This window comes from Myodes glareolus, chromosome 3 (assembly GCF_982192425.1).
Source record: "Myodes glareolus chromosome 3, mMyoGla1.1, whole genome shotgun sequence".
NCBI lineage: Eukaryota > Metazoa > Chordata > Mammalia > Rodentia > Cricetidae > Myodes > Myodes glareolus.
The window spans coordinates 80,817,572-80,843,356 of NC_142028.1; the positions used below are offsets into that span (position 1 = coordinate 80,817,572).

Consider the following 25,785-nt stretch of genomic DNA (forward strand, 5'->3'; position numbering starts at 1 on the left):
GCATCTTTATTAATTTTCTTTCTCAAATTAAAAATTCTAGGAAGGTGCTGAAATGACAATAACAGCAAACTTTTATGGACAGGCATGAAGCTTTAGATCTAAAGCAGGATTTTATGAAAAATGAGAGAAATTAATAGTAATCTGTTTCTCAGTGCTGGTGATTGGAGCAGGGCTTCTGGCAGGCTCTGTTAGCACTTTATCACTGGACTCATGCCTTCGAGGCTGGAGCTCTGTGCCCAGACCAAGACAGTAACTCTTACAGTTGTAAGCTTTGGGTGAGTCACACCGCTTTAATTCTTACTGTGAAACTTTAAGATTCACGTTATTAGCTCTGTTTTATAACTGAGGAACCAGAGGCTCAGAAAATCATATGGGCTGTTCAGTTGTTCAAAACTGAGTGGTAGAACACGGTCTCAAAATGGGTTCTGAAAAGAGGATCAGGCAAGCAAAGAGAGTAGCTGGGGAGAAAATTTATCGCCTTCCAAATCTGCCTTTAAATTATGCTTAAAATATCTCACAGAAGTCTGAACACTGAAATGGGACCTATCCCACACCACTTTTCCTGTGACACCATTATTTCTCAAGACAGGAGACCCCCAAATCTGCTCAGCAAATCCTACTTGGTACTTGACAGATTTTGAGGCTGAATATAGGCTTACAGGCAAACAAGATGTCTCAAATAGGCCAATAAGACTCTCTGGAAGAATGGAGACTAAAGTACTTGGATTAAGATATGAAAAGGACACAGGTATACGTACAAAAATTATACAAATTATAGCTATTCACAATAGCATATCTATACATAGGCATGCATAAAATTCATCCCCCTCACATGAGCTTCTTGCTTGTTCCTACTTCTTCCTCTCTCTCTCTCTCTCTCTCTCTCTCTCTCTCTCTCTCTCTCTCTCTCTCCCTCCCTCCCTCCCTCCCTCTCTCTCTCTCTCTCTCTCTCTCTCTCTCTCTCTCCCTCTCTCTCTCTCTCACACACACATATACACAAAAAGTAAAAATCAAAAAAAGAATAGATGTTGGTGTGAATATAAAATGCTGTATCCACTTGGAAAAACCACAGAATGTTTCCTCAAAAGGTTGAACAAGCTTAATATGTAATACAGCACAGCAATTGTATACTCAAGATGTAGCCTTTATACACCAAGAACCTCTTTAAATAATTTTTCAAAAGAATTAGTCTGTTGGTAATAGACAATCTTAGTTTTCTTTCAAATTGAAGATCCTGATTTCTTCTTAATTTTTGTAAAACATTCTTGCCGAGCAGGGGGCTGTGGGCTCTTTGAAAGAAATCATGGTACTTTACCTGGCCTCCATGGTGATTTTCTATCCTTCCTTTATAGAAATTTTGACTATGATATTTCTTGACAGGGTTTCTCTAGGTCTTCCTGTCTGGTGTTTACTTATATGTTAGTTTATGTCTTTCCTCAAATTCAGAAAGATTTCAGTCAATTCCTTCTTTTCCAGCCCATGCTTCCCTCTCCCTCAGCAACTCTGAAGGCATGGATATTAAAATGGTTGATACAGTCTCATGGGTCTCTGAAGATCTTCAACTTTCTTTTAAAATATGTTCTTTCTCTATTACTCAGACTGGGTAATGCCTATGGTTCCATCCTCTCTGTTGCACTGGAGAAAATACAGGCAGATCCCTGGGGCTCACTGGATAGTCAGCCTACTCTATTCATTAGGTTCTAGGCCAATGAGAGAGACCTGGTCTAAAAAAACAAACAGATGGTACTTGAAGAAGGATATAAGAGGTTGTCTTTTGGCCTCCATACACTCTCACCTACACACAAGGAGCACACATATGCATGCCCATATGGATTCATATACAAAGAAAAGCAAGGAATTGTTGGTAAGAAGAAGAAATTAAAATCCTGACTTCCTGCTTTTCTTTGCCATCACCAGGTATATGTGGGACTATCAGTTTAGGTTTTCTACTTGTCTTTTATTGAGTGCATAAATTTTCTTTTCATGTTTGGATGGATTAGGTAAGTGTTGTCTCAATATCATGTCTTACTAGACTGATTCCCTCACTCTTTTTAAATAACAACTGACTTTTGAGAGCATTCAAAAACAGTTCTGTTCTTGTTGGCATTTTCAGGCCACCAGCTTCCCCAGAAGACATTGCTACACAGATCAGGCAAAAAGAAGTCCAAGGAATATGTGCAGAATCATTTCTGAGGTGCTCAGGATCCTAGCAGTTACTCCTCTTCTCTCTACCTTTCTAGGTCTTTGTTTGTTTCATAAACAGTGAAAAACTCTTTCAACAGTACTTGAAACAAGGAGGGTACCTCTCATATCTTACCTAAGAATCAGAAGTCTGAAATGCTTGTTTATCTTTTTATGCAATATTTCTTAATTTTGAAACTTGGTTTTACAATATTAATATTCTTGAGATGCAAATTAAATAAAACAAAAAAGACAATCACAGGGATCATTTTATAGGGCATACACCTGTCTTTGCTTTTAGTCCCAGGAACTGAACCTCACGCAAGCTCAGCAAGTTCTGTACTACTCTACTAGAGTCTTACCTCCAGATATTTAATGTCAGTTCTCTTTTGTTGTTCTTGCTTGGTTGGTTTTATAATGCAGGGTTTCTCTATGTTTAGCCCTGCCTGTCCTGGAACTTGTTCTGTAGACCAGGCTGGCCTCAAACTCAAAGAGATCTGCCTGCCTCTGCTTCTCAAGTGCAGGGATGAAAGGCGTGTGCCACCACCGCAGGGCTCAGTGTCAGTTCTTAATGCTTTTCATATCATAGTTCTAATATAATGCAAGTTGGTGGCTAGCATTTTAAATTAAGAACATATTTTATGAGAGTGCATGTAGCAAGAGCTTATATTCAGTAACTATGTAGGCTTTAGCTTATGGGATAATGATAAAAATTGATACACCAAAGCTGAAATTCATATGTTATATCTTCTTAAAATGTGAAAAATCTAAATACTTAGAATTTAGAAAAAAGGGCATAATATTATAAATTGTGGGGCTGGATAAATGGCTCAGTGGTTAAGAATACTTGTTGTACTATCATGAGGACTAGAGTTACAATTCCAGTATATACGCAGCAAGCTAGTCATCCCACAAATGCAGTAACTAAAACTTCAAGGAATCTGAAGCCCTTGTCTGGCATCAGCCAATACATGGTTTTCAGCATTCCTTCATCTTGCTCATCCCTAATATATTCTCTATACAGTAAAAATGAGTATCCTAATACGACAGCCACACTGTGATTTGTGTCTGCTGAGTTCCTAAATTTCTATCTACTGCCCGTAGAATCAAGTACATCTCCTTAGACTGCCTTATGAAGTCTGTCTCAACTTAAAACCTAAGTAACTTTCCAAATACAGTCTCCCCATTCTTTCTTGTTTCAACCATATTGCTTTGTGGAACAAAAGATATGTTATCTCTCAGTTTTGGGGGTGTTAAATACATTCTATTATTTCATGTATGTATGTCTCCACCTATTATTTATATTCTAGTTCTCAAGAATAAATGATATTTTCTGAGGAAGCATCTTCATTCTTGTAGTAGATTAAGATTTTAAAATCTTTAGTTACTTATTATTGTGTGTGTGTGAGTGTGTGTGTGTGTGTGTGTGTGTGTGTGTGTGTGTGAGAGAGAGAGAGAGAGAGAGAGAGAGAGAGATTGCACAAATTTAATTGATTTTCTCCTTCCACTTTATGTGGGTTTCTTGATTTAAATTTGGGTCACTGGGCTTTTGTGGGAAACTCTTTTACCTGCTAAAACATTTTGCTGCCCCTAGATTAAGTCTTAAGTGATATGTAGACTGCAGGATAGTTTCCACAGCATACTCAATCTCCCCATTACACCATTAACATATTTCCTTAGAATTACAGTTTTAGTTTTTAGTACAACAGACTATATACTATATTATATCCATATTATAATAGATCCATGGCCCACCATGCTTCAGAGCCTCACATAGTTATTGGTGCATTATAAGTAATTAGTAAGCAGTTATTAATAGGCAGATGGAATGGAGAAAGGGTGGGAGAATAATGCTCACAAAACTCAGCTTTAGGTAAATCAAGGGGAAAGAATCAAGGTGTTTGAAATTTTGTTTTACTACCAAGATATTTTAGACCTTAAAAAGTATTAATACATCTATTTCACATTTGCTTTTTATAACATAAGCAAGTAATATTATTAACATTACTTTATTACTAGTTACAAATACTTTTACTAGGGAGCAAGCATAGTGCATTGTTATTTCTTCCTCTTGAAGTCCAACTATATTTTGTTCATGTCCCATCCATTGACAATAAAGTTGAAATAACACCTTCTCCATAGAGTATCTCAACTCATCTGTAGGGTCCTCCCTACTAACACCCATTTGTTTTCTCTTCTTAATCCCACACAACATTCTCTATGTATTTTCTAACAGTATGACTATAAGCAATTTGCAAAAACAAAATCAGATCAGGTTCAAATTTATCACCACAGAATCTAGCACAGATTATATCAACAATAAAATATTAAGTAAAAATTACTTTTGAAGTTCATTCCAATCTTCTTAGTCTACTGTAAGGGAAATAAAAGATGGTATTTCAGATCAGCCGAAGATCATATATCAACATGCTCTCTGTGCTTCTTGTGTTCTTTCCCTTCTCCTACCACTGCCATGCATTGCATGTGGTTGAAATAGTACACACAGGTTCACGAGTTTCTGGCTGGCATCGTCATTAACTACTTGTGTAAATATTTCTACCCTCAGTTTCTGTACATACATATATACAGATCTCAACTGTCTAGAGATGCCAGTTTCCAGCAGTGTTCACACATAGTAAACTTACTGTGGCACTATTAAGAAATACTGATGAGTTGTGACTGAAAAATCCTAGTGGTACAGACACTAACCATAGTCATTAAGAGGGCTAGTGTGTGAACAGAATTAATTATACTGCACTAAAACAGTCAGAGCATTTCCCATAGCCTCGCCATTTGCTACAAGATATTTTTACTTTATTACTTTTAACCAGGAAAGAATTGGGTGGTCATATATTTGCATAATGGCTTCTCATATGTATCTTTTCTTCATTTACTTTCTATAAGTAACAGGTTTCCAGGTTCATGCCAAACCCAAAAGTCTTGGGATCACTTATAGTTCCTTATGAGACACATCAAGAATATTTTATCTTGAAAAGCAAAGAAATACTATTCTTCAATATCTTCATAGATAAAAGTCCAGATAATGTAAACCCTTTAACATCTATCCTGAGGCCAGAATTTTTCCAAAAACTCAAAATTTACTTGCTATTACCAAAAAATCCCAGACAAGAAAAAATATTCATGTCTTTGTACTGAGAAAACTGGGATTAAGCAAGCACTGAAGGAGATATTTTAATAGTTGAATCTGCAAGGTACTTACTAGGCTTGGAGTAAGCCATTTCTCTGGAGTCCTAAATTGTGATAAATTCCTTAAATTCAGAAAAATAAATTATTTTGACAGGAAAATGATCATGGCCAGTGGGAAATCTGAGATAATAACTCCTGGGAGGTAGGTTCTGGTTTAGGTAACTAGCAGAAAGAATGAACAAATATCCTAAGGAAAGAATAGTAAAAAGAACAGAAAGGTTGTTCAGTGTAAAATACTGGCAATAGTTACGATCTCTGGAGATTATTTAATAAAAATTCTATGAAAGTTTCCTTTGCATATTCATATTCATTCTGCACTCCAACATTTAATACAACATATAGAACATGACAATGCTCGAAATATCCTGATAAATATATAAACATCTAAAGTTAGGAAAAGAGGAAAACAATTGGAGAAGCTTCATATTCACATTCTAGGCATCAGAAGGAGGAATTAAACAGGATGGTTTGCACAAGTTATCTTGTGCCTAAACTTAAGGCTATTTCAGACTAGAAAAACTGAAGGACTGGATATGGATAATTGCTGTTGCTAAGGCCTGCCAGCAGTGGATATAGGCACTAGCTTGTTTCTAAGGTATTATAATACAAATGCAAGGATTCATTAATATTTCAAAATCTTGTCAATGACAGAGAGAGAGAGAGAGAGAGAGAGAGAGAGAGAGAGAAACTAAGTGTAGGTACCAAAATGAAACAATTTTAGGTATAAGATTTGAGAGATGAGGAGTTGTAGGAAATGTAGGAAAGAGAGAGGGAAGCAGGAGGGAAAGGGGAGAGAAGACAGGAGGAGAGGTAAGGGGAGGGGAGTAAAGAGGAGCAATGAGAGAATTAGAACACCCGAAGATGACACTTGGAAAGGTGTTACAATTACTGTTGCTGCATAAGACCTTAATGCAGAATATGGAAAAATGTTCCTATGAACAGATAGTGATATTGTTTTACTGACTTGACATATCCATCAACACACATGCCTGCCTATATTATTGCCTTCTTGGCCTGGATAGAGAATGAACACATTGACAGAAAGAGATCAAAAGTGCAGCTGCTTAATTGCTTTGATGCAGTAAGTATAAACATGACCAGAGATAATTTTACCATTTAATAAACAGTTTTCATAACTGTTATCAAATGTATGCATTTTTAAACCTGGGCCTCTCAAGCTAGCATTTATAGAAAATTGCCAAGCATTATTTGTAGATAAAAGCACAACTTCAATATTTATGAAATGCTAGTTTTCTATAAATACAGACATTTGGAGACTATCTTCTCACTAGTCATTAAAATTTGAACAAGGATCAAAGCTAGAATAATATTAACAACCCCTTGCATTTGTATATTATTTTACATATTATTAATAATAGATAACATTTATTGAGCACTTAGCAAGGTGCCTTACATATAAATTCTCATAAACAATTCAGTTTGGTCCCCAGAGCATTTGTCTGACACCTCCTGTGTGACAGATGATTAATACTTGGTTTCTATCTTTAAAAACTCTCATCTAGTTAGTCTCAACAAATGTTAGTGTAGTAAATAAATGAATAGACAGAGGCTAAGGATGAAGCAGTTTCATGGTCCGATGAGGCAAAATATAAATAACTAGGTCCTCCCTTAGCTTTGATGGCTTTGAGAGAATACTTAATTTTTCCTAGCCTCAACTTTTTCATCTGAAGATTTTTATATTTAAAAATGTTTCTTAGAGAAGTGTGAAAATATTAACCATAGAAGTAAAATGTTTGCAAAAGAATGAGGTTTCAACAAATGGTGTGGTTGTTATTATTACTATTAATATCACCATCATTACAATTAGTAAGCAATCCTACCTAACTCTAACTTGTCTCCTCCTCAGTATAGTGATGGAACAAATAAAATTTTATTTTCTATAAAACTACAATGACTTTAGAAAATACCAAAAAAAACATACACACAGAAAAGAAAGAAAGGAAGGAGGAAGCACAGAAATACATCCAGAGCGTCCAACCACTTTTGTGACCTGACACTGTCACCTGCAAATATGTTGATGTTCATTCACAGCTATTCTGGGATGCATGTGATCATCTATATTTAGAGTAGACCAAAGGAAGAGGAGTGGGCAGAAGACCAATTTTAAGTATATTCCCAAAGATAGACAATAAATCAAAATGAGACAATAACTTTACCAAGCATCATGCTGTACCTAATCTCATAACCAAATGTTGGTTCTAGTAAACATGGGAACAAGTTCCTAATGTTCTGAAAGAACAGTATGCAGAGCCCAGGAAATAGCCATCTAGAAGCTGCTCTGATTCATATTTCTCAGATACAATAAAGTTGTACCCCAGCTATGCAAAGGGCAAACTTATCAACAAGTCACATTTTCTGATCAGAAGTAGATCACCTCACCACATGGGTCACATACCATTTCGGTCTGCTGGTAGATTTCACCATAGGTGCCATCCCATCTCTATAAAGACTCTTGGTTTTACTGAAGTTAACAATGTTGAAAATGACCCTCTGTAAAAGAAAGAGAAACTTGTCAGAAGTCTTTGCTAAGCAGATTGCCATTTTTTTGATAAATAAGACAGAAAACCATAAGCAAGGTTAAAGGAAGCCATGCGGTCTCGCACCCCACAGTGCAACAGACATTATGGACTGCAATTTGTTTGTGCCAGGTAATCCTGAAAGTTTACAAATCTTACTCTTTTGAAATTAATTACTACAACTGACTTTCACTTAATTAGTTTTGGAGCCCTGAAAGCCTGATATTTATTTCTATAACTAATACTTCAGTGTTTTGTGACCTAAATTATGTTATTAAAATACCTGAATTGTATTATGAGTTGATAATAATTCCCTTGTTGATAAATGGTAGTAATTGTATCTACCTAGTGGGGTTCTGATGGGAACTAAAGGAGTTAATGTATGTATATTTTTTCAATTCTCATTAGGTAAAACAGGATATTCTATAAAATTTAGTTACTAATATTCCATCTTACTAATCTTCCAAATTCTAGAACAACCTAGAATTTGCCTGAAAATAAATTATGCCATTAGGGTAAAGGTAGACCTTTGATGTTCAATGAGACTAAAGATACCAATAGTACTAAATTATAATGGCAATATTCTCCAGCTATTGGAGCTCTTTGATGAGATTTGGAGATGCTTACTCCTTTATGTAGCTTCCCTGTGCTGTCCTCTCCTATAGGCTCAGGATGTGAGGCTCGGCTCTAATCTGTACGCATTGTAGAACCATAGGTGCTCAATAAACCCCCTCCTCTTGTCCTTTTACCCTCACAATAGGAGAATGGGGTGTTCTAGATGCCTAAGGGTTTTCCAGAGTGGCAGTGCTAACAAAAACAATCAGATCTTTGTTTTAATGAACACATTTTGCATAAGGGAAGACAAAAGATTATGGAAGAAAGATGAACTGGATTGAAACATACCCAATATTACTGAAATATATCCCATGATGCCTGAAGACTGGGACTCAGGCAATTAGGCAGAATAGAAGGAGGAAAGAAAAGGTTCTGAGATTTTATTTTTCTCAAACCTTTCCCAACACTTACAGTGAAAAAGATAAAGCTTAAAAAAATTCATGGATTTCATTATTCAACAATTATTTACATGAGAGATGTTATGTAGATGTATACAGAAACGATCTTACATATTCTTCCATAACTATAATTAAAACATATATTTCTCCATTTTACAGATATGGAGACTAATTATCTGAGTGGCTACTTCACTTGGTCAATTCCATACAACTAGTAGACGACAGTTTTTATATTTGAATCCAGTAGTTAAAAATAATAATACTGCCATGATTTTACCCTTGAGTAGTTGCTTATGAAGAGTCTAAGATAATATAACACCTAGTAAATCAGTGTTTTAATAATGGAAAAAAGAAATATGATAGCAAACTTTGTTTTCAAAGTTTTGTTTTACTAAAATAAAGAACAAGATCAAGACCACTTCATCTGTCCTTGTATTTGAAACTATCATAAAGACTTTATTTCATAAAATAAGTTCTCAGAAATAACTTGTGTTTTCTTTTATCCTATGAGACTCAGCCACTGACCCCAACTCCAGGCATTTCAGACTTCCTTTATGCCATTACATTAAGTCATCAAGAATGTCCAAGGCTGCTCCATTATTAATAACTTAGATGTACTGGTTGTCAGTTCAATTACTTTTTCCAAGGTCTTGTTACTATCTGATTTAAGAAAATCAATATCAAGGGGACAAAGGGCCTTTGAACCTCACAAGGCATAATCCCCTCTTTTCTTTTGAGATTTCAAGTGTCAAATCCATTTCCAGTGAACTTAGAATCTGTATTATATATGCAGAAGCTAGATTATCAATAAAGAGAAAAAGCTAATAAAGAAATAATACAATCAGACAAAGTGAAATAAAAAGGCGGAGAGTGGGATTTTTATTAATTATTAACATCTTACTATTAGAAAATGTCTCAGGTATTTTTAAATATTTTATATTATGTAGCTACTACATGCTTAAACAAAAGTTGTATATTTTAACTCCGTTTTACACAGGATAGAAAATTAAATATAGCAAGATCCAGTTATATTGCCTTTTTCCAATGAACAAAAATCTCCAAACTAGTAAATGGTGAAAGTGGAACTTTTCTTAAGCTTCAGGATGCCCTGATTGCAGAGGCCCATGCCTTTGCAGCAGGATTACATATCCCCTGATAGTCTCTCTCCGTGCATTTGCAAAAAACTACCTCCTGCCCATTCAAAATGGCAGCAATTGGTGATTAGAATCAAATAATCAAAGTGAAAAAAATTTATATTAAAAAGAAAACTAATGATCCTTAGTACTCACTATGCACCTAATTTCCAGGTAATCATTTCACTCATATTTATTATGCCTTATAGATTAGAATCACCTGCAAAAGTTTTGAGAACATACCCTTAGACTTCAACCACAGAGACTCTGACATTTGAGCCATTTCTCCTTTTCTTTGAGAGTAATGAATTGTATGAGACAAAACCATTTGTTGCCTCTGATTGTTATAGTTTGACAGTCAACCATTCCCCCACAGACTGGTACACTGAGGGGTTCTTTGCTAGCTAGTGGGCTTGGGGATTATAAAGACTCTGACCTAATCAGTGGATGAGTTTAATGTATTCCAATATGACAGCACTTTAAAAGTGGTGGGAAGGTAGAGCTTGAGCTTAGCTGGTGTGAGTGGGAAACTAACTGGGGGAACTCCACAGAAAGATGTACCTTATCCCTGGCCCTTCCACAATCTCTATCTACTGTAAGCCATGCAACAACCAGTCTCTTCTAATATGGTTTCTCTAGGCCTTCTTGTTCTGCCTCACCTTAGGCTCAAAAGGACAGGGCCAAGAGCACATGGACTGATAACAACACAACTAAGAGGGATAAGCAACCCAAAAATAACTAAAGAAAGCCACAGAGAAATTTAGATTATGAAATTCTAGTATAGTACAAAGCATCTAAAGTGACTAATAAATAAGTGTTTTCAACACAGGAGAACACCATCAACAACAATAAAATCCTACTCACTGTCCTTAAACATGCAGTTGAATTTAAATATCTATCCTTCAGGTTAAATGCATAATAGATGTTACTGCAAGAATAATCAATAAGCTATAAGAAAGAGCTGAAGAACTCCAGAATTAAGCACACAGAACAAGAGATAAAATATTAACAAGATATAAAGAGGAAAGAAATGAAACTCTAACTGCATCTCCTTAAAAATTGTCTTACAGGAGAAATGATACAGTGGCAAGGACAAAATGAAGGAGGAAAACAGCTGAATATAAGGTCATGGTTGTGAAAGGCACACATACTCAGATTTGGAATTACAAGACCACCCAAAGCAGGCTTTTTGAAAAATATATGGAAAAAAATAAAGACAAAAGTTTAAAAGCAAACAAAAGAAGATGCATGAGACCAATTAAACATTGACTGACTATAATGACAAAATGGCTTGTTTAGGCAAGCTAATCATAAATAGTTTAGTCTCTAATCTTCTTTCTCAGCTCTCTGGCCCACATCCTTGCTTGCTAAGTGTTCTCTTCTTTCTTCTCCTTTATGTTTTTGGGGTCTTACTTTTATTTTTAAAAAGTGTGTGTGTGTGTGTGTGTGTGTGTGTGTGTGTGTACGTACAAATGAGTGCAGGCACCTACAGAGCCCAGAAGAGGGTGTCAGACACCCAAAAGTTAGAGTTACAGGCAGTTGTGAAAAGCCTCATGTCATTGGTTCTAGGAAATCAACTCAAATTCTCTGGAAAAGCAGTATGCACTCCTAAATGTTGAGCCAGATCTCCAGACACTAAGTGCTCTTTTTATTAATAAACTGTCTACATTTCTACTACTATTCACATGTTCCTGGCAAAGAAAGTCCTTGTTCTGGGACAGGAGAACCTAGAAATCCCAGTTGTCACCCAGACTCCTCTTCTACCTACCCATGACATTCTCTTCTCCTCTCTCAACCTCCATCCCCCTCTCTCTTACTCTTTCTCTGTGTATGACAAAATTGACCATATCACAAGAAAAAAAAACACAGCACTCAAAATAGTAAATGGCTATAGAAAATTCAAATCTCATAACAGATACACTAATCAAAGATGATTTACAAATGATCTATCTCATCAATAAACACATAAAAAGGAAATGTGAAACTTTTCAGGTAAATAAAGGGTACATATAAAATTTAGGTATGTATGTGATCACAAAACAAATGTTATTTTAATTATTCTTATATCAAATCCAAAAATAAAAGTATATTTCAAAATGATATCAAAATAGGCAGGTACTTTGAAATGTTAAACCTCCACCCATAAGTTTATATTTGTCCAAGGAGAAATACTGAAAAAAGATGAAACAGTTTTAGAATTTGATGTTAACTCACTAATATGTATGAGAGTTGTGACACACAGCAAAAGTGGTCCACAAACAGGTTTGACCCTTAGGGTACATACAAAACAAGAAAGTTGGTGTTTTAAAAGCCTGCCTGAGGACAGGTGGGCCTTGTGTCAGCTCAGCAACATTTCTGACCAGCAAGGGCACTGACTTCTAGCAGACATCCATCAGAGGGGTAAGTTTGCTACTGGCCCGCGGCAGAAGCCCAGCGAGGAAGAGTTCAGACTTTCCCCGACCCCCCAGACTCCCAGGTCACCCTGCAGTGGTGGCTCCATCCTGCTAAGTTCTCCCGCCTGCCATCCCAGCTTCCATCCAGGTACACTTTCCTATATTTCTCCCTTCCCCCTGGGGCCATAAAATTTCCCCAGCTCAGCTGCCTTGCACACTGGGCCTGGGCTGTAGGCGCAATCCGGAAGGAGGGAGTGCCTGTGTTTCAATAGCCTGCCTGAGGAAAGGTAGGCCTACTGTCAGTGAAGTCCCTGCCCAACAAGGGAACCTGACCCGATACCAGAAGATCCAATAGAGAGCATTTTAAGGAAGAGATGGGCAGATGCCAAGGCAAGAACTCCTCCAACAATCTGAAAAACAACATAAAAACAGCAGATCCCAACGACCCTACAATAGAAGGATTTGAACACCTTAATCCAGAAGAAGTGGAAAAAAGTGCCATTATGAAAGAATAGAGTCCCTTAAACAGGATATGAAAAACTCCCTTAAAGAATTGGATGAGAAGTATAACAAAAAGTTTGAAGAAATGAGTAAATCCGTGAATGATACCCTGGGAAACCAAGAAAAAAAACAATCAAACAGGTAAAGGAAACAGTTCAAGAATTGAAAACTGAAATGGAGGCAATGAAGAAAACACAAGTAGAGAACCGACTGGATATGGAAAACCTCAGTAAACGAACGGAGACTACAGAATCAAGCATAACCAATAGAATACAAGAGATAGAATAATGAATCTCAGATTCTGAAGATACCATAGAGAAAATAAACGCTCTGATCAAAGAAAACAGCAAATCCAACAAATTCTCTTCACAAAACATTCAAGAAATCTGGGACACAATAAAAAAAACCAAATCTAAGAATAATAGGGATTGAAAAAGGAGAAGAATTGCAGATCAAAGGCCCAGAAAATATATTCAACAAAATTATAGAAGAAAACTTTCCCAACCTAAAGAACAATATTCCTATGAAGGTTCAAGAAGCATACAGAACACCGAATAGACTGGATCCAAAAAAACATTCCCTCGCCATATAATAATCAAAACACAAAACATACAGATTAAAGAAAGAATATTAAGAGCTGCAAAGGAAAAAGGTCAGGTAACTTATAAAGGTAAACCTATCAGGCTTACACCAGACTTCTCTATGGAAACCATGAAAGCCAGAAGGTCCTGGACAGAGGTACTGCAGAAAGTAAGAGACCATGGATGCAAACCCAGAGTACTATACCCAGCCAAGCTATCGTTCACTATCAACGGAGAAAACAAAATATTCCAGGATAAAAATAAATTTAAACAATTCGTAGACACAAATCCAGCCTTACAGAAAGTAATAGAAGGAAAATCGCAACCCAAGGAATCCAACATTGCCAACACTGCCTACAATAACCCAGACATCTAGCGACCCTTCACAACCGCAACTCAAAGAAGAGAAACACACAAACTCTACTACACACACACACACACACACAAAAATAATAACCGGAATCAACAACCACTGGTCATTAATATCACTTAATATTAATGAACTCAACTCATCTATAAAAAGGCACAGACTAAGAGATTGGATATGAAAACAGGATCCAACATTCTGCTGTTTACAAGAAACACACATCAACCACAAAGATAGACATCTACTCAGAGTAAAGGGTTGGGAAAGGTTTTCTAAGCAAACGGACCTAAGAAACAAGCGGGTGTGGCCATTCTAATATCTAACAAAATTGACTTCAAACTAAAATCAATCAGAAGAGATGAAGATGGACATTTCATACTCATAATAGGAACAATTCATCAGGAGGAAGTCTCAATCCTGAATATCTATGCCCCTAATATAAAAGCAACCACTTATGTAAAAGAAAAACTTTTAGAAATCAAGGCAGTCATCAAACCACACACACTAATATAGGAGACTTCAACACACCTCTCTCACCAATGGACAGGTCAATCAGACAGAAACTCAACAGAGAAATAAGAAAATTACTAGAGGTAATGAATTGAATGGACTTAACAGATATCTATAGAACATTCCACCCAAATAGGAAAGAATATACCTTCTTCTCTGCAGCTCATGGAACCTTCTCAAAAATTGACCACATACTCGTTAACAAAGCAAACTTCCACAGATACAAAAAAATATTAGTAACCACCTGTGTCTTGTCGGATCACCATGGAATAAAGTTAGAATTCAATAACAATTTGAACACCAGAAAGCCTACAAACGCGTGGAAGTTGAACAGTCAACTACTGAATCACCCCTGGGTCAAGGAAGAAATAAAGGAAGAAATTAAAGTCTTCCTTGAATTTAATGAAAATAAAGACACAGCATACTCAAACCTATGGGACACAATGAAAGCAGTGCTAAGAGGAAAGTTCATAGCACTAAGTGCCCAATTAAAGAAAACGGAGAAAGCACACATTGGAGACTTAACAGCACACCTGAAAGCTCTGGGAAAAAAAAAAGAAGCAGACTCACCCAGGAGGAGTAGAAGACTGGAAATAATCAAACTGAGGGCTGAAATCAACAAAATAGAAACACAGAAAGCAATCCAAAGAATAAACGAAACAAAAAGTTGGTTCTTGGAGAAAATCAACAAGATTGACAAACCCCTAGCAAAACTAATCAAATGGCAGAGAGAGAGCACTCAAATTAATAAGATCAGAAATGAAAAGGGGGACATAACAACAGACACAGAGGAAATTCAGAGAATCATTACATCTTACTACAAAAGTTTATATGCCACAAAGTTGGAAAATGTACAAGAAATGGATTGGTTTTTAGATAAATACCATTTACCAAAGTTAAATCCAGACCAGGTGAACAATCTAAATAGGCCTGTTAGTCGCGAAGAATTAGAAGCTGTTATCAGAAACCTCCCAACAAAAAAAAAAGCTAAGGGCCAGATGGTTTCAATGCAGAATTCAACCAGAACTTCCAACAAGAGCTGATACCTATACTCCTTAATATATTCCACAATATAGAAACAGAAGAGTCATTGCAAACTCTTTTTATGAAGCTACAGTTACCCTGATACTAAAACCACATAAAGACATAACCAAGAAAGAGAATTACAGGCCAATCTCACTCATGAACATCGACGCAAAAATTCTCAACAAAATCCTGGCAAACCGAATCCAAGAACACATTAGAAAAATTATCCATTATGATCAAGTAGGCTTCATCCCAGAGATGTAGGGCTGGTTCAACATACGCAAATATATCAATGTAATCCATCATATAAATAAACTGAAAGAAAAAAAAAACTATATGATCATTTCATTAGATGTTGAAAAAGCATTTGACAAAATTCAACATCCCTTTATGATAAAGGTGTTGAAGAGACTGGGGATACAAGGATCATACCTAAATATAATATAAGCTATTTACAGCAAGCCGACAGCTAACATAAAACTGAATGGAGAAAAGCTCAAAGCCATTCCATTGAAATCAGGAACACGACAAGGCTGTCCACTCTCCCCATACCTCTTCAATATAGTGCTTGAAGTTCTAGCAATAGCAATACGACAACATAAAGGGACCATGGGGATTCGAATTGGAAAGGAAAAAGTTAAACTCTCGTTATTTGCAGATGATATGATAACACATATTAGCGACCCCAAAAACTCTACCAAAGAACTCCTACAGTTGATAAACACCTTTAGTAATGTGGCAGGATACAAGATCAACTCCAAAAAATCAGTTGCCCTCCTATACACAAAGGATAAAGAAGCAGGGAGGGAAATCAGAGAAACTTCACCTTTCATGATAGCCACAAATAGCATAAAATATCTTGGGATAACTTTGATGAAAGAAGTGAAAGACCTATTGTGGGACCCTGTCCTCCCTGATCCTTGAGACCAAAATACTGAATGCAAATAATGTTTACGCTAACCAGCTAAGCTTCCTACTAGTTCCATCCTTGGTTCTGCTACAGCCTGGTACATTAGCCTGAGGGATCTATTTTACTTTAAAATGGTAATTTCTCAACCTGCCTCAAAGAAGCTCAGGCACCAAGGCCCATCTAACCTGTCTGACATTGCCTTGAACCCTCGACCACCTGCCTGGGGAAAAACTCCCACAGAGGCCAGTTTCCCCAGCCCCCTCTGGGTGGGAGGAGTTTTCCTTTACTGGGGCCTTTATTCTCCTTCCGGCTTTTGTTGGGAGGAGGCCTTGCCCTTTCGATCCCGGTTGCCCACTGGTATAAATACCCGATTTGAGTTTAATAAAGTTGCCATTTACTCTTGGTAAATGAGCAAAGGTCTCTTTTTTGTGTGTGTCTGTTTTAAACCCTCAGGACAATCGTCCATTCTCGTGGGCCCGAGTTCGGGAAGGCGCGCGCCTGAATCGGGTGTGGGTATCCACTGGAAGGCAGGGTCTAACACTATTAGACAAGAACTTTAAGTCTTTGAAGAAAGAAATTGAGGAGGATACCAGAAAATGGAAATATCTCCCCTGCTCTTGGATTGGGACAGTCAACATAGTAAAAATGACAATTCTACCAAAAACAATCTATAGATTCAATGCAATCCCCATCAAAATCCCACCAAACTTCTTCACAGACCTTGAGAGAATAATAATCAATTTTATATGGAAAAACAAAAAACCCAGGATAGCCAAAACAATCTTATATAATAAAGGAACTTCTGGAGGTATAACCATCCCTGACTTCAAACTCTATTACACAGCTACAGTATTGAAAACAGCTTGGTACTGGCATAAGAACAGAGAAGTCAGAGCAGTTCTTCCCAGAGAGGTGAGTGGGTGCTAGCCTGGGCAGCCTGCCTGCCTGTCTGGGAAGGGAGCACAGCCCTCCCCCCCTCAGCTTCTGCGGCAGGGTCTTCGGTGTTCCAAGGGACCCCTCCCCTCCCCCCACTGCTGTGGGCCCTTTGTCTCCTGAGTCCTGGGAAGACCAGCTAGCCCTGTTGCCCTGCTGAGCAGTTCTTCCCAGAGAGGTGAGTGGGTGCTCACCACTGCCCAGGAAGAGAGCACAGCCCCCCCCAGCATCTGCAGCAGGGTCTTTGGTGTTCCAAGGGACCCCTCCCCTCCCCCCACTGCTGCGGGCCCTTTGTCTCCTGAGTCCTGGGAAGACCAGCTAGCCCTGTTGCCCTGCTGAGCAGTTCTTCCCAGAGAGGGCTGAGGAGCTCTATCCAGAGAGTGCTGTGAAGTCCTATCCAGAGAGTGCTGAGGAGTTCTATCCAGAAAGTGCTGAGGAGTTTCATCCAGAGTGGAAGAGATGGGCAGGCGCCAATGCAAGAATTCCTCCAACAACCTGAAAGGCAACATGACACCGCCAGAATCCAGGGAGCTCGAAACTAGAAGAATTGACCACCCTACGCCAGAAGAAATAGAAGAAATTGACTCTAAGCGCTTCTTTATGAAAATAATAGAGGAACTTAAACAGGAGGTGAAAATCTGCCGTAAAGAAATGGAAGATAAGTATAACAAAAAAATTGAGGAAATGAGTAAAGAAATGGAAGAGAAATATACCAAAAAGTTTGAAGAAATGAGTAAATCCATAAATGAAATTCTGGGAAACCAAGAAAAAACAATCAAACAGGTAATAGAAACAGTTCAAGATTTGAAAACTGAAATGGAGTCAATGAAGAAATCACAAACCGAGGGCCGGCTGGCTATGGAAAATCTGGGTAAACGAACAGAGACTTCAGAAACAAGCTTAACCAATAGAATACAAGAGATAGAAGAAAGAATCTCAGACTCTGAGGACACCATAGAGAAATTAAACACTCTGTCCAAAGAAAACAGCAAATCCAACAAATTCTCATCACAAAACATTCAGGAACTGTGGGACACAATAAAAAAACCAAATCTAAGAATAATAGGAGTAGAAGAAGGAGAAGAATTGCATTTCAAAGGTCCAGAAAATATACTCAACAAAATTATAGAAGAAAACTTTCCCAACCTAAAGAACAATATTCCTATGAAGGTTCAAGAAGCATACAGAACACCGAATAGACTGGATCAGAAAAAAACATCCCCTCGTCATATAGTAATCAAAACACAAAGCATTCAGACTAAAGAAAGGATATTGAAAGCTGCAAAGGAAAAAGGTCAAATAACTTATAAAGGTAAACCTATCAGACTTACACCAGACTTCTCTATGGAAACCATGAAAGCCAGAAGGTCCTGGATAGAGGTACTGCAGAAACTAAGAGACAATGGATGCAAACCCAGACTACTTTACCCAGCCAAGCTATTGTTCACTATCAACGGAGAAAACAAAATATTCCAGGATAAAAACAAATTTAAACAATACGTAGCTACTAATCCAGCCTTACAGAGAATACTAGAAGGAAAATCACAACCCAAGGAATCCAACATTCCCAACACTGCCTACATTAACTCAGACATTTAGCGACCCTCCACAAGCACAACTCAAAGAAGGAAAACACATACACGCTACTACCCAAAAAAATGACCGGATTCATCGATCACTGGTCATTAATATCACTTAATATCAATGGTCTCAACTCACCTATAAAGAGGCACAGACTTAGAGATTGGATACGAAAACAGGATCCAACATTCTACTGTCTACAAGAAACACAACTCAACCACAAAGACAGACACCTACTCAGAGTAAAGGGTTGGGAAAAGGTTTTCCAAGCAAATGGACCTAAGAAACAAGCGGGTGTGGCCATTCTAATATCTAACAAAATCGACTTCAAACTAAAATCAATCAGAAGAGATGGAGATGGACATTTCATACTCATAACAGGAACAATTCATCAGGAAGAAGTCTCAATCTTGAATATCTATGCCCCTAATATAAAGGCACCCACATATGTAAAAGAAACTCTTCTAGAACTCAAGGCAGTCATCAAACCATACACACTAATAGTAGGAGACTTCAACACTCCTCTCTCACCAATGGACAGGTCAATCAGACAGAAACCTAACAGAGAAATAAGAGATTTACTGGAGGTACTGAATCAAATGGACTTAACAGACATCTATAGAACACTCCACCCAAATAGGAAAGAGTATACCTTCTTCTCTGCAGCTCATGGAACCTTCTCGAAAATTGACCACATACTTGGTAACAAAGCAAACTTCCACAGATACAAAAAAATATTAGTGACCACCTGTGTCTTGTCAGATCACCATGGATTAAAATTAGAATTCAACAACAATGGTACCCCCATGAAGCCAACAAACTCATGGAAGTTGAACAGTCAACTACTAAATCACCCCTGGGTCAAGGAAGAAATAAAGAAAGAAATTAAAGTCTTCCTTGAATATAATGAAAACAAAGACACAACGTATTCAAACCTATGGGACACAATGAAAGCAGTGCTAAGAGGAAAGTTCATAGCACTAAGTGCCCACCTAAAGAAAACAGAGAAAGCACACATTGGAGACTTAACAACACACTTGAAAGCTCTAGAAAAAAAGAAGCTGATTTACCCAGGAGGAGTAGAAGACTGGAAATAATCAAACTGAGGGCTGAAATCAACAAAATAGAAACACAGAAAACAATTCAAAGAATCAATGAAGCAAAAAGCTGGTTCTTGGAGAAAATTAACAAGATTGACAAACCCCTATCCAAACTAATCAAACGGCAGAGAGAGAACTTGCAAATTAATAGGATCAGAAATGAAAAGGGGGACATAACCACAGACACAGAGGAAATACAGAGAATCATTAGATCTTACTACGAAAGCTTATATGCCACAAAGTTGGAAAATGTAAAAGAAATGGACATTTTTTTAGATAAGTACCATATACCAAAGTTGAACCAAGACCAGGTGAACAATCTAAATAGACCTGTTAGTCGTGAAGAACTAGAAGCTGTTATCAAAAATCTCCCTACCAAAAAAAGCCCAGGACCAGATGGTTTCAATGCAGAATTCTACCAGAACTTCCAGGAAGAGCTAATACCTATACTCCTTAATGTATTCCACAATATAGAAAAAGAAAAGTCACTGCCAAACTCCTTTTATGAAGCTACAGTCACCCTAATACCAAAACCACACAAAGACACAACCAAGAAAGAGAATTACAGGCCAATCTCACTCATGAACATCGATGCGAAAATTCTCAATAAAATACTGGCAGACCGAATCCAAGAACACATTAGAAAAATCATCCATTATGATCAAGTAGGCTTCATCCCAGAGATGCAGGGATGGTTCAACATACGCAAATCTATCAATGTAATCCATCATATAAATAAACGGAAAGAAAAAAATCATATGATCATTTCATTGGATGCTGAAAAAGCGTTTGACAAAATTCAACACCCTTTTATGATAAAGGTGTTGGAGAGACTGGGGATACAAGGATCATACCTAAATATAATAAAAGCAATATACAGCAAGCCGACAGCTAACATCAAATTGAATGGAGAGAAACTCAAAGCCTTTCCACTAAAATCAGGAACACGACAAGGCTGTCCACTCTCTCCATACCTCTTCAATATAGTGCTTGAAGTTCTAGCAATAGCAATAAGACAACATAAGGGGATCAAGGGGATTCGAATTGGAAAAGATGAAGTGAAACTTTCGTTATTTGCAGACGATATGATAGTGTACATAAGCGACCCCAAAAACTCTACCAAAGAACTCCTACAGCTGATAAACACCTTTAGTAACGTGGCAGGATACAAGATCAACTCCAAAAAATCAGTGGCACTCCTATACACAAAGGATAAAGAAACGGAGAGGGAAATCAGAGAAACATCACCTTTCACGATAGCCACAAACACCATAAAATATCTTGGGGTTACTCTAACCAAGGATGTGAAAGATCTATTTGACAAGAACTTTAAGCCTTTGAAAAGAGAAATTGAGGAGGATACCAGAAAATGGAAAGACCTCCCCTGCTCTTGGATTGGGAGAATCAACATAGTAAAAATGGCAATTCTACCAAAAGCAATCTACAGATTCAATGCAATCCCCATCAAAATCCCATCAAACTTCTTCACAGACCTTGAGAGAACAATAATTAAGTTTATATGGAAAAACAAAAAACCCAGGATAGCCAAAACAATCTTATACAATAAAGGAACTTCTGGAGGCATTACCATCCCTGACTTCAAACTCTATTACAGAGCTACAGTATTGAAAACAGCTTGGTATTGGCATAAGAACAGAGAAGTCGACCTATGGAATCGAATAGAAGACCCAGATACTAACCCTCAAACCTACGAACACCTAATTTTTGACAAGGGAGCTAAAGGTATACAATGGAAGAAGGAAAGCGTCTTTAACAAATGGTGCTGGCATAACTGGATGTCAACCTGTAGAAGAATGAAAATAGATCCATATCTATCACCATGCACAAAACTCAAGTCCAAATGGATTAAAGACATCAACATCAATCTGTCCACTTTGAACCTGATAGAAGAGAAAGTAGGAAGTAGTCTACAAGATATAGGCACAGGAGGCCACTTCCTAAGTAGGACCCCAGCAGCACAGACAATAAGAGAAACAATGAATAAATGGGACCTGCTGAAACTGAGAAGCTTCTGTAAAGCAAAGGACACTGTCAGTAAGACAAAAAGGCTGCCTTCTGACTGGGAGAAGATCTTCACCAACCCCTCATCAGACAAAGGTCTGATCTCCAGAATATACAAAGAACTCAAGAAACTAGACACTAAAACTCTAATTAACCCAATTAAAAAATGGGGTACTGATCTGAACAGAGAATTCACAACAGATGAACTTCGAATGGCCAGAAGACACTTAAGGTCATGCTCAACCTCCTTAGCTATCAGGGAAATGCAAATCAAAACCACTTTGAGATTCCATCTTACATCTGTCAGAATAGCTAAAGTTAAAAACACCAATGATAACCTATGCTGGAGGGGATGTGGAATGAGGGGAACACTCATCCATTGTTGGTGGGAATGCCAACTTGTGCAACCACTTTGGAAATCAGTGTGGAGGTTTCTCAGGAAACTGGGAGTCAACCTCCCTCAGGACCCAGCAATTCCTCTCTTGGGAATATACCCTAGAGATGCCCAAACATACTACAAAAGCGTTTGTTCAACTATGTTCATAGCAGCACTATTTGTAATAGCCAGAACCTGGAAACAGCCTAGGTGCCCCTCAATAGAAGAATGGTTAAAAAAGGTGTGGAACATATACACATTAGAGTTTTACTCAGCGGTAAAAAATAATGACATCTTGAATTTTGCATGCAAATGGATGGACATAGAAAACGCTTTACTGAGTGAGGTAAGCCAGACCCAAAAAGAGGAACACGGTATGTATTCACTCATAAGTGGATTCTAACCATAATTAAAGGTCTTTGAGCCTATTATTCGTGATCCTAGAGAAGCTAAATAAGAAGACGAACCTGATGAAGATTATTTACCTATCCGCCAGGAGGTAGGAAATAGTCAAGAGTCCCAGGTAACCTTGGGTGCATGGGGGGGGGTGGGAGGGTTGATGGAAGGGGAGAGGGTTAGAGAGAAGGGAGTAGGGGAGGAATGGAGAAAGCTCGGTTGACCGGGATGGGGGGAAGGGAGGAAGGATGAATGTGGGATCAGGGAAGAATATATTTCAACTAAGGGAGTCATATTAGAGTTTACAGGAAACTTGATTATATATGGGATCCCAGGTCCAAGGAGAGATCCCCAGATTGTTCTCTGGACAGAGGAGGGGGTGCCTGAACCGGCCTTGGCCCGTGACCATACTGATGAATATTTTGCTTATCACCATAGATCCCTCATCTGGCGTTGGATGACGATACAGATGGAGGCCCGCGTTGGAGCACCGAACTGAGCCCCCCAAGATCCAAACGAGGAGCAAAAGGGGGAAGAAAATGACGAAGGACTGCGAGGGATACTATCACCCACTGATACAAGGGGTCGGATCTAATGAGAGTTTACCAAGGCCAGATGGACCGTGACTGAACGAGCATGTGATCCAACCAGATTGTCTGAATGTGGCTGGATTTTCTGAATGTGGCTGGCCTGCAGTCTTTCCGAGAAGCCATTGACAATGACACTGGGACTGGTTTCCTCTGCATATACTGGATTTTTGGGATCCAGTCTGTTTGGATGCTCACCTTCCTGGACCTGGAGTGAGGGGGGAGGAACTTGGACTTCCCACAGGGCAGGAGACCCTGACTTCCCTTGGGGACAAAGAGGGAGGAGGAGAGGGAGGGGGGGAGTGGGAGGGCGTTGGGAGGAGGGGCGTAAATGGAAACTTTTTATAATTTAATAAAATTACTAAAAAAAAAGAAAAAAGAAAAAAAAAAGAAAAAAAAAGAAAAAAAAAAGAACAGAGAAGTCAACCTATGGAATCGAATTGAAGACACCGATATTAACCCACAAACCTATGAACACTTGATTTTCGACAAGGGAGCTAAAGGTATGCAATGGAAGAAGGAAAGCATCTTTAATAAATGGTGCTGGCATAACTGGATGTCAACCTGTAGAAGAATGAAAGTAGATCCATATCTATCACCATGCACAAAAATCAAGTCTAAATGGATTAAAGACCTCAACATTAATCTGACCACTTTGAACCAGATAGAAGAGAAAGTGGGAAGTAGTCTACAAGACATAGGCACAGGAGACCACTTCCTAGGTAGAACCCCAGTAGCACAGACAATAAGAGAATCAATGAATAAATGGGACCTCCTGAAACTGAGAAGCTTCTGTGAAGCAAAGGACACTGTTAGTAAGATAAAAAGGCTTACCTTCCGACTGGGAGAAGATCTTCACCAACCCCCCATCATAGAAAACAACTTTGAGATACCATCTTACACCTGTCAGAATAGCTAAACTTAGAAACACCAATGATAGCCTATGCTGGAGAGGATGTGGAGTGAGGGGAACACTCATCCATTGTTGGTGGGAATGCAAACTTGTGCAGCCACTGTGGAAATCAGTGTGGCGGTTTCTCAGGAAACTGGGAGTCAACCTCCCTCAGGACCCAGCAATTCCACTCTTGGGAATATACCCAAGAGATGCCCTATCATACTACAAAAGCATTTGTTCAACTATGTTCATAGCAGCACTATTTGTAATAGCCAGAACCTGGAAACAATAGAAGAATGGTTAAAGAAGGTGTAGAACATATACACATTAGAGTTTTACTCAGTGGTAAAAAACAATGACATCTTGAATTTTGCATGCAAATGGATGGAAATAGAAAACGCTTTACTGAGTGAGGTAACCCAGACCCAAAAAGAGGAATATGGTATGTACTCACTCATAAGTGGATTCTAGCCATAATTAAAGGTATTTGAGCCTATTATTCATGATCCTAGAGAAGCTAAATAAGAAGGTGAACCTGAAGAAAATGATGTAGTTATCCTCCTGGAGATTGGAAGTAGACAAGAGTGCCAGGCAACCTCGGGTGCATGGGAGGTGGGGAGGTTGTTCGAAGGGGAGAGGGTTAGATCGGAGGATTGGGATGGGGGGAGGGAGGAAGGATGGATATGGGAGCAAGTATATATCTCAACTAAGGGAGTCATTTTAGGGTTTACAGGAGACTTGATTATAAAGGGGATCCCAGGTCAAAGGACAGATCCCCAGATTGTTCTCTGGACAGAGGAGATGGTGCCTGAACCGGTCTTGGCCCATAACCATACTGATGAATATTTTACATATCACCATAGAATCTTCATCTGGCGATGGATGGAGAAAGAGACAGAGACCCACATTGGAACATTGGACTTAACTTCATAGGTCCAAACGAGAAGCAGAAGGAAAGAGAACGTGAGCAAAGAAGGCAAGATCAGAGGGAACCTTCACCCGTTGATGGATGCAGATTGAGACAGAGACCCACATTGGAGCACTGGACTGAGCCCCCAAGGTCTAAATGAGGAGCAGGAGGGAGAACATAAACAAGAAAGGCAGGACTGTGAGGAGTGTGTTCACCCACTGATACAAGGGGACTGATCTAATGAGAGTTCACCAAGGCCAGTTGGACTGGGACTGAACGAGCACGTGATCCAACCAGATTCTCTGAATGTGGCCGGATTCTCTGAATGTGGCTGGCATGGGTGTTTCTGGAAAGCCATTGACAATGACACTGGGACTGGTTTCCTCTGCATATACTGGATTTTGGGGATCCAATCTGTTTGGATGCTCACCTTCCTGGACCTGGAGGGAGGGGGGAGGAACTTGAACTTCCCACAGGGCAGGAAACCCTGACTGCTCTTAGGGATGGAGAGGGAGGAGGAGAGAGAGTGGGGGGAGTTGGAGGGTGTTGGGTTGAGGGGCAGACATGTAAACTTTTATAAATTAATAAACCTTTATAAATTAAAAAAAACAAAAAAAGAAAAAAAG

The 25,785-nt window shown here is 38.5% G+C and overlaps 1 protein-coding gene across 3 annotated transcripts in view; it reads right to left on the reverse strand.

The window, feature by feature from the left end:
- Positions 1 to 25,785, reverse strand: part of LOC125412531 (BEN domain-containing protein 5) — a 1,187,626-nt gene that overhangs the window by 664,583 nt on the left and 497,258 nt on the right. For all 3 annotated transcript variants that reach the window (XM_048453388.3, XM_048453389.3, XM_085686420.2), the window contains exon 4: positions 7,805 to 7,899. In XM_048453388.3, the coding sequence (XP_048309345.2) occupies positions 7,805 to 7,899 (95 nt within the window). The remainder of the gene's footprint in view (positions 1 to 7,804; positions 7,900 to 25,785) is intronic.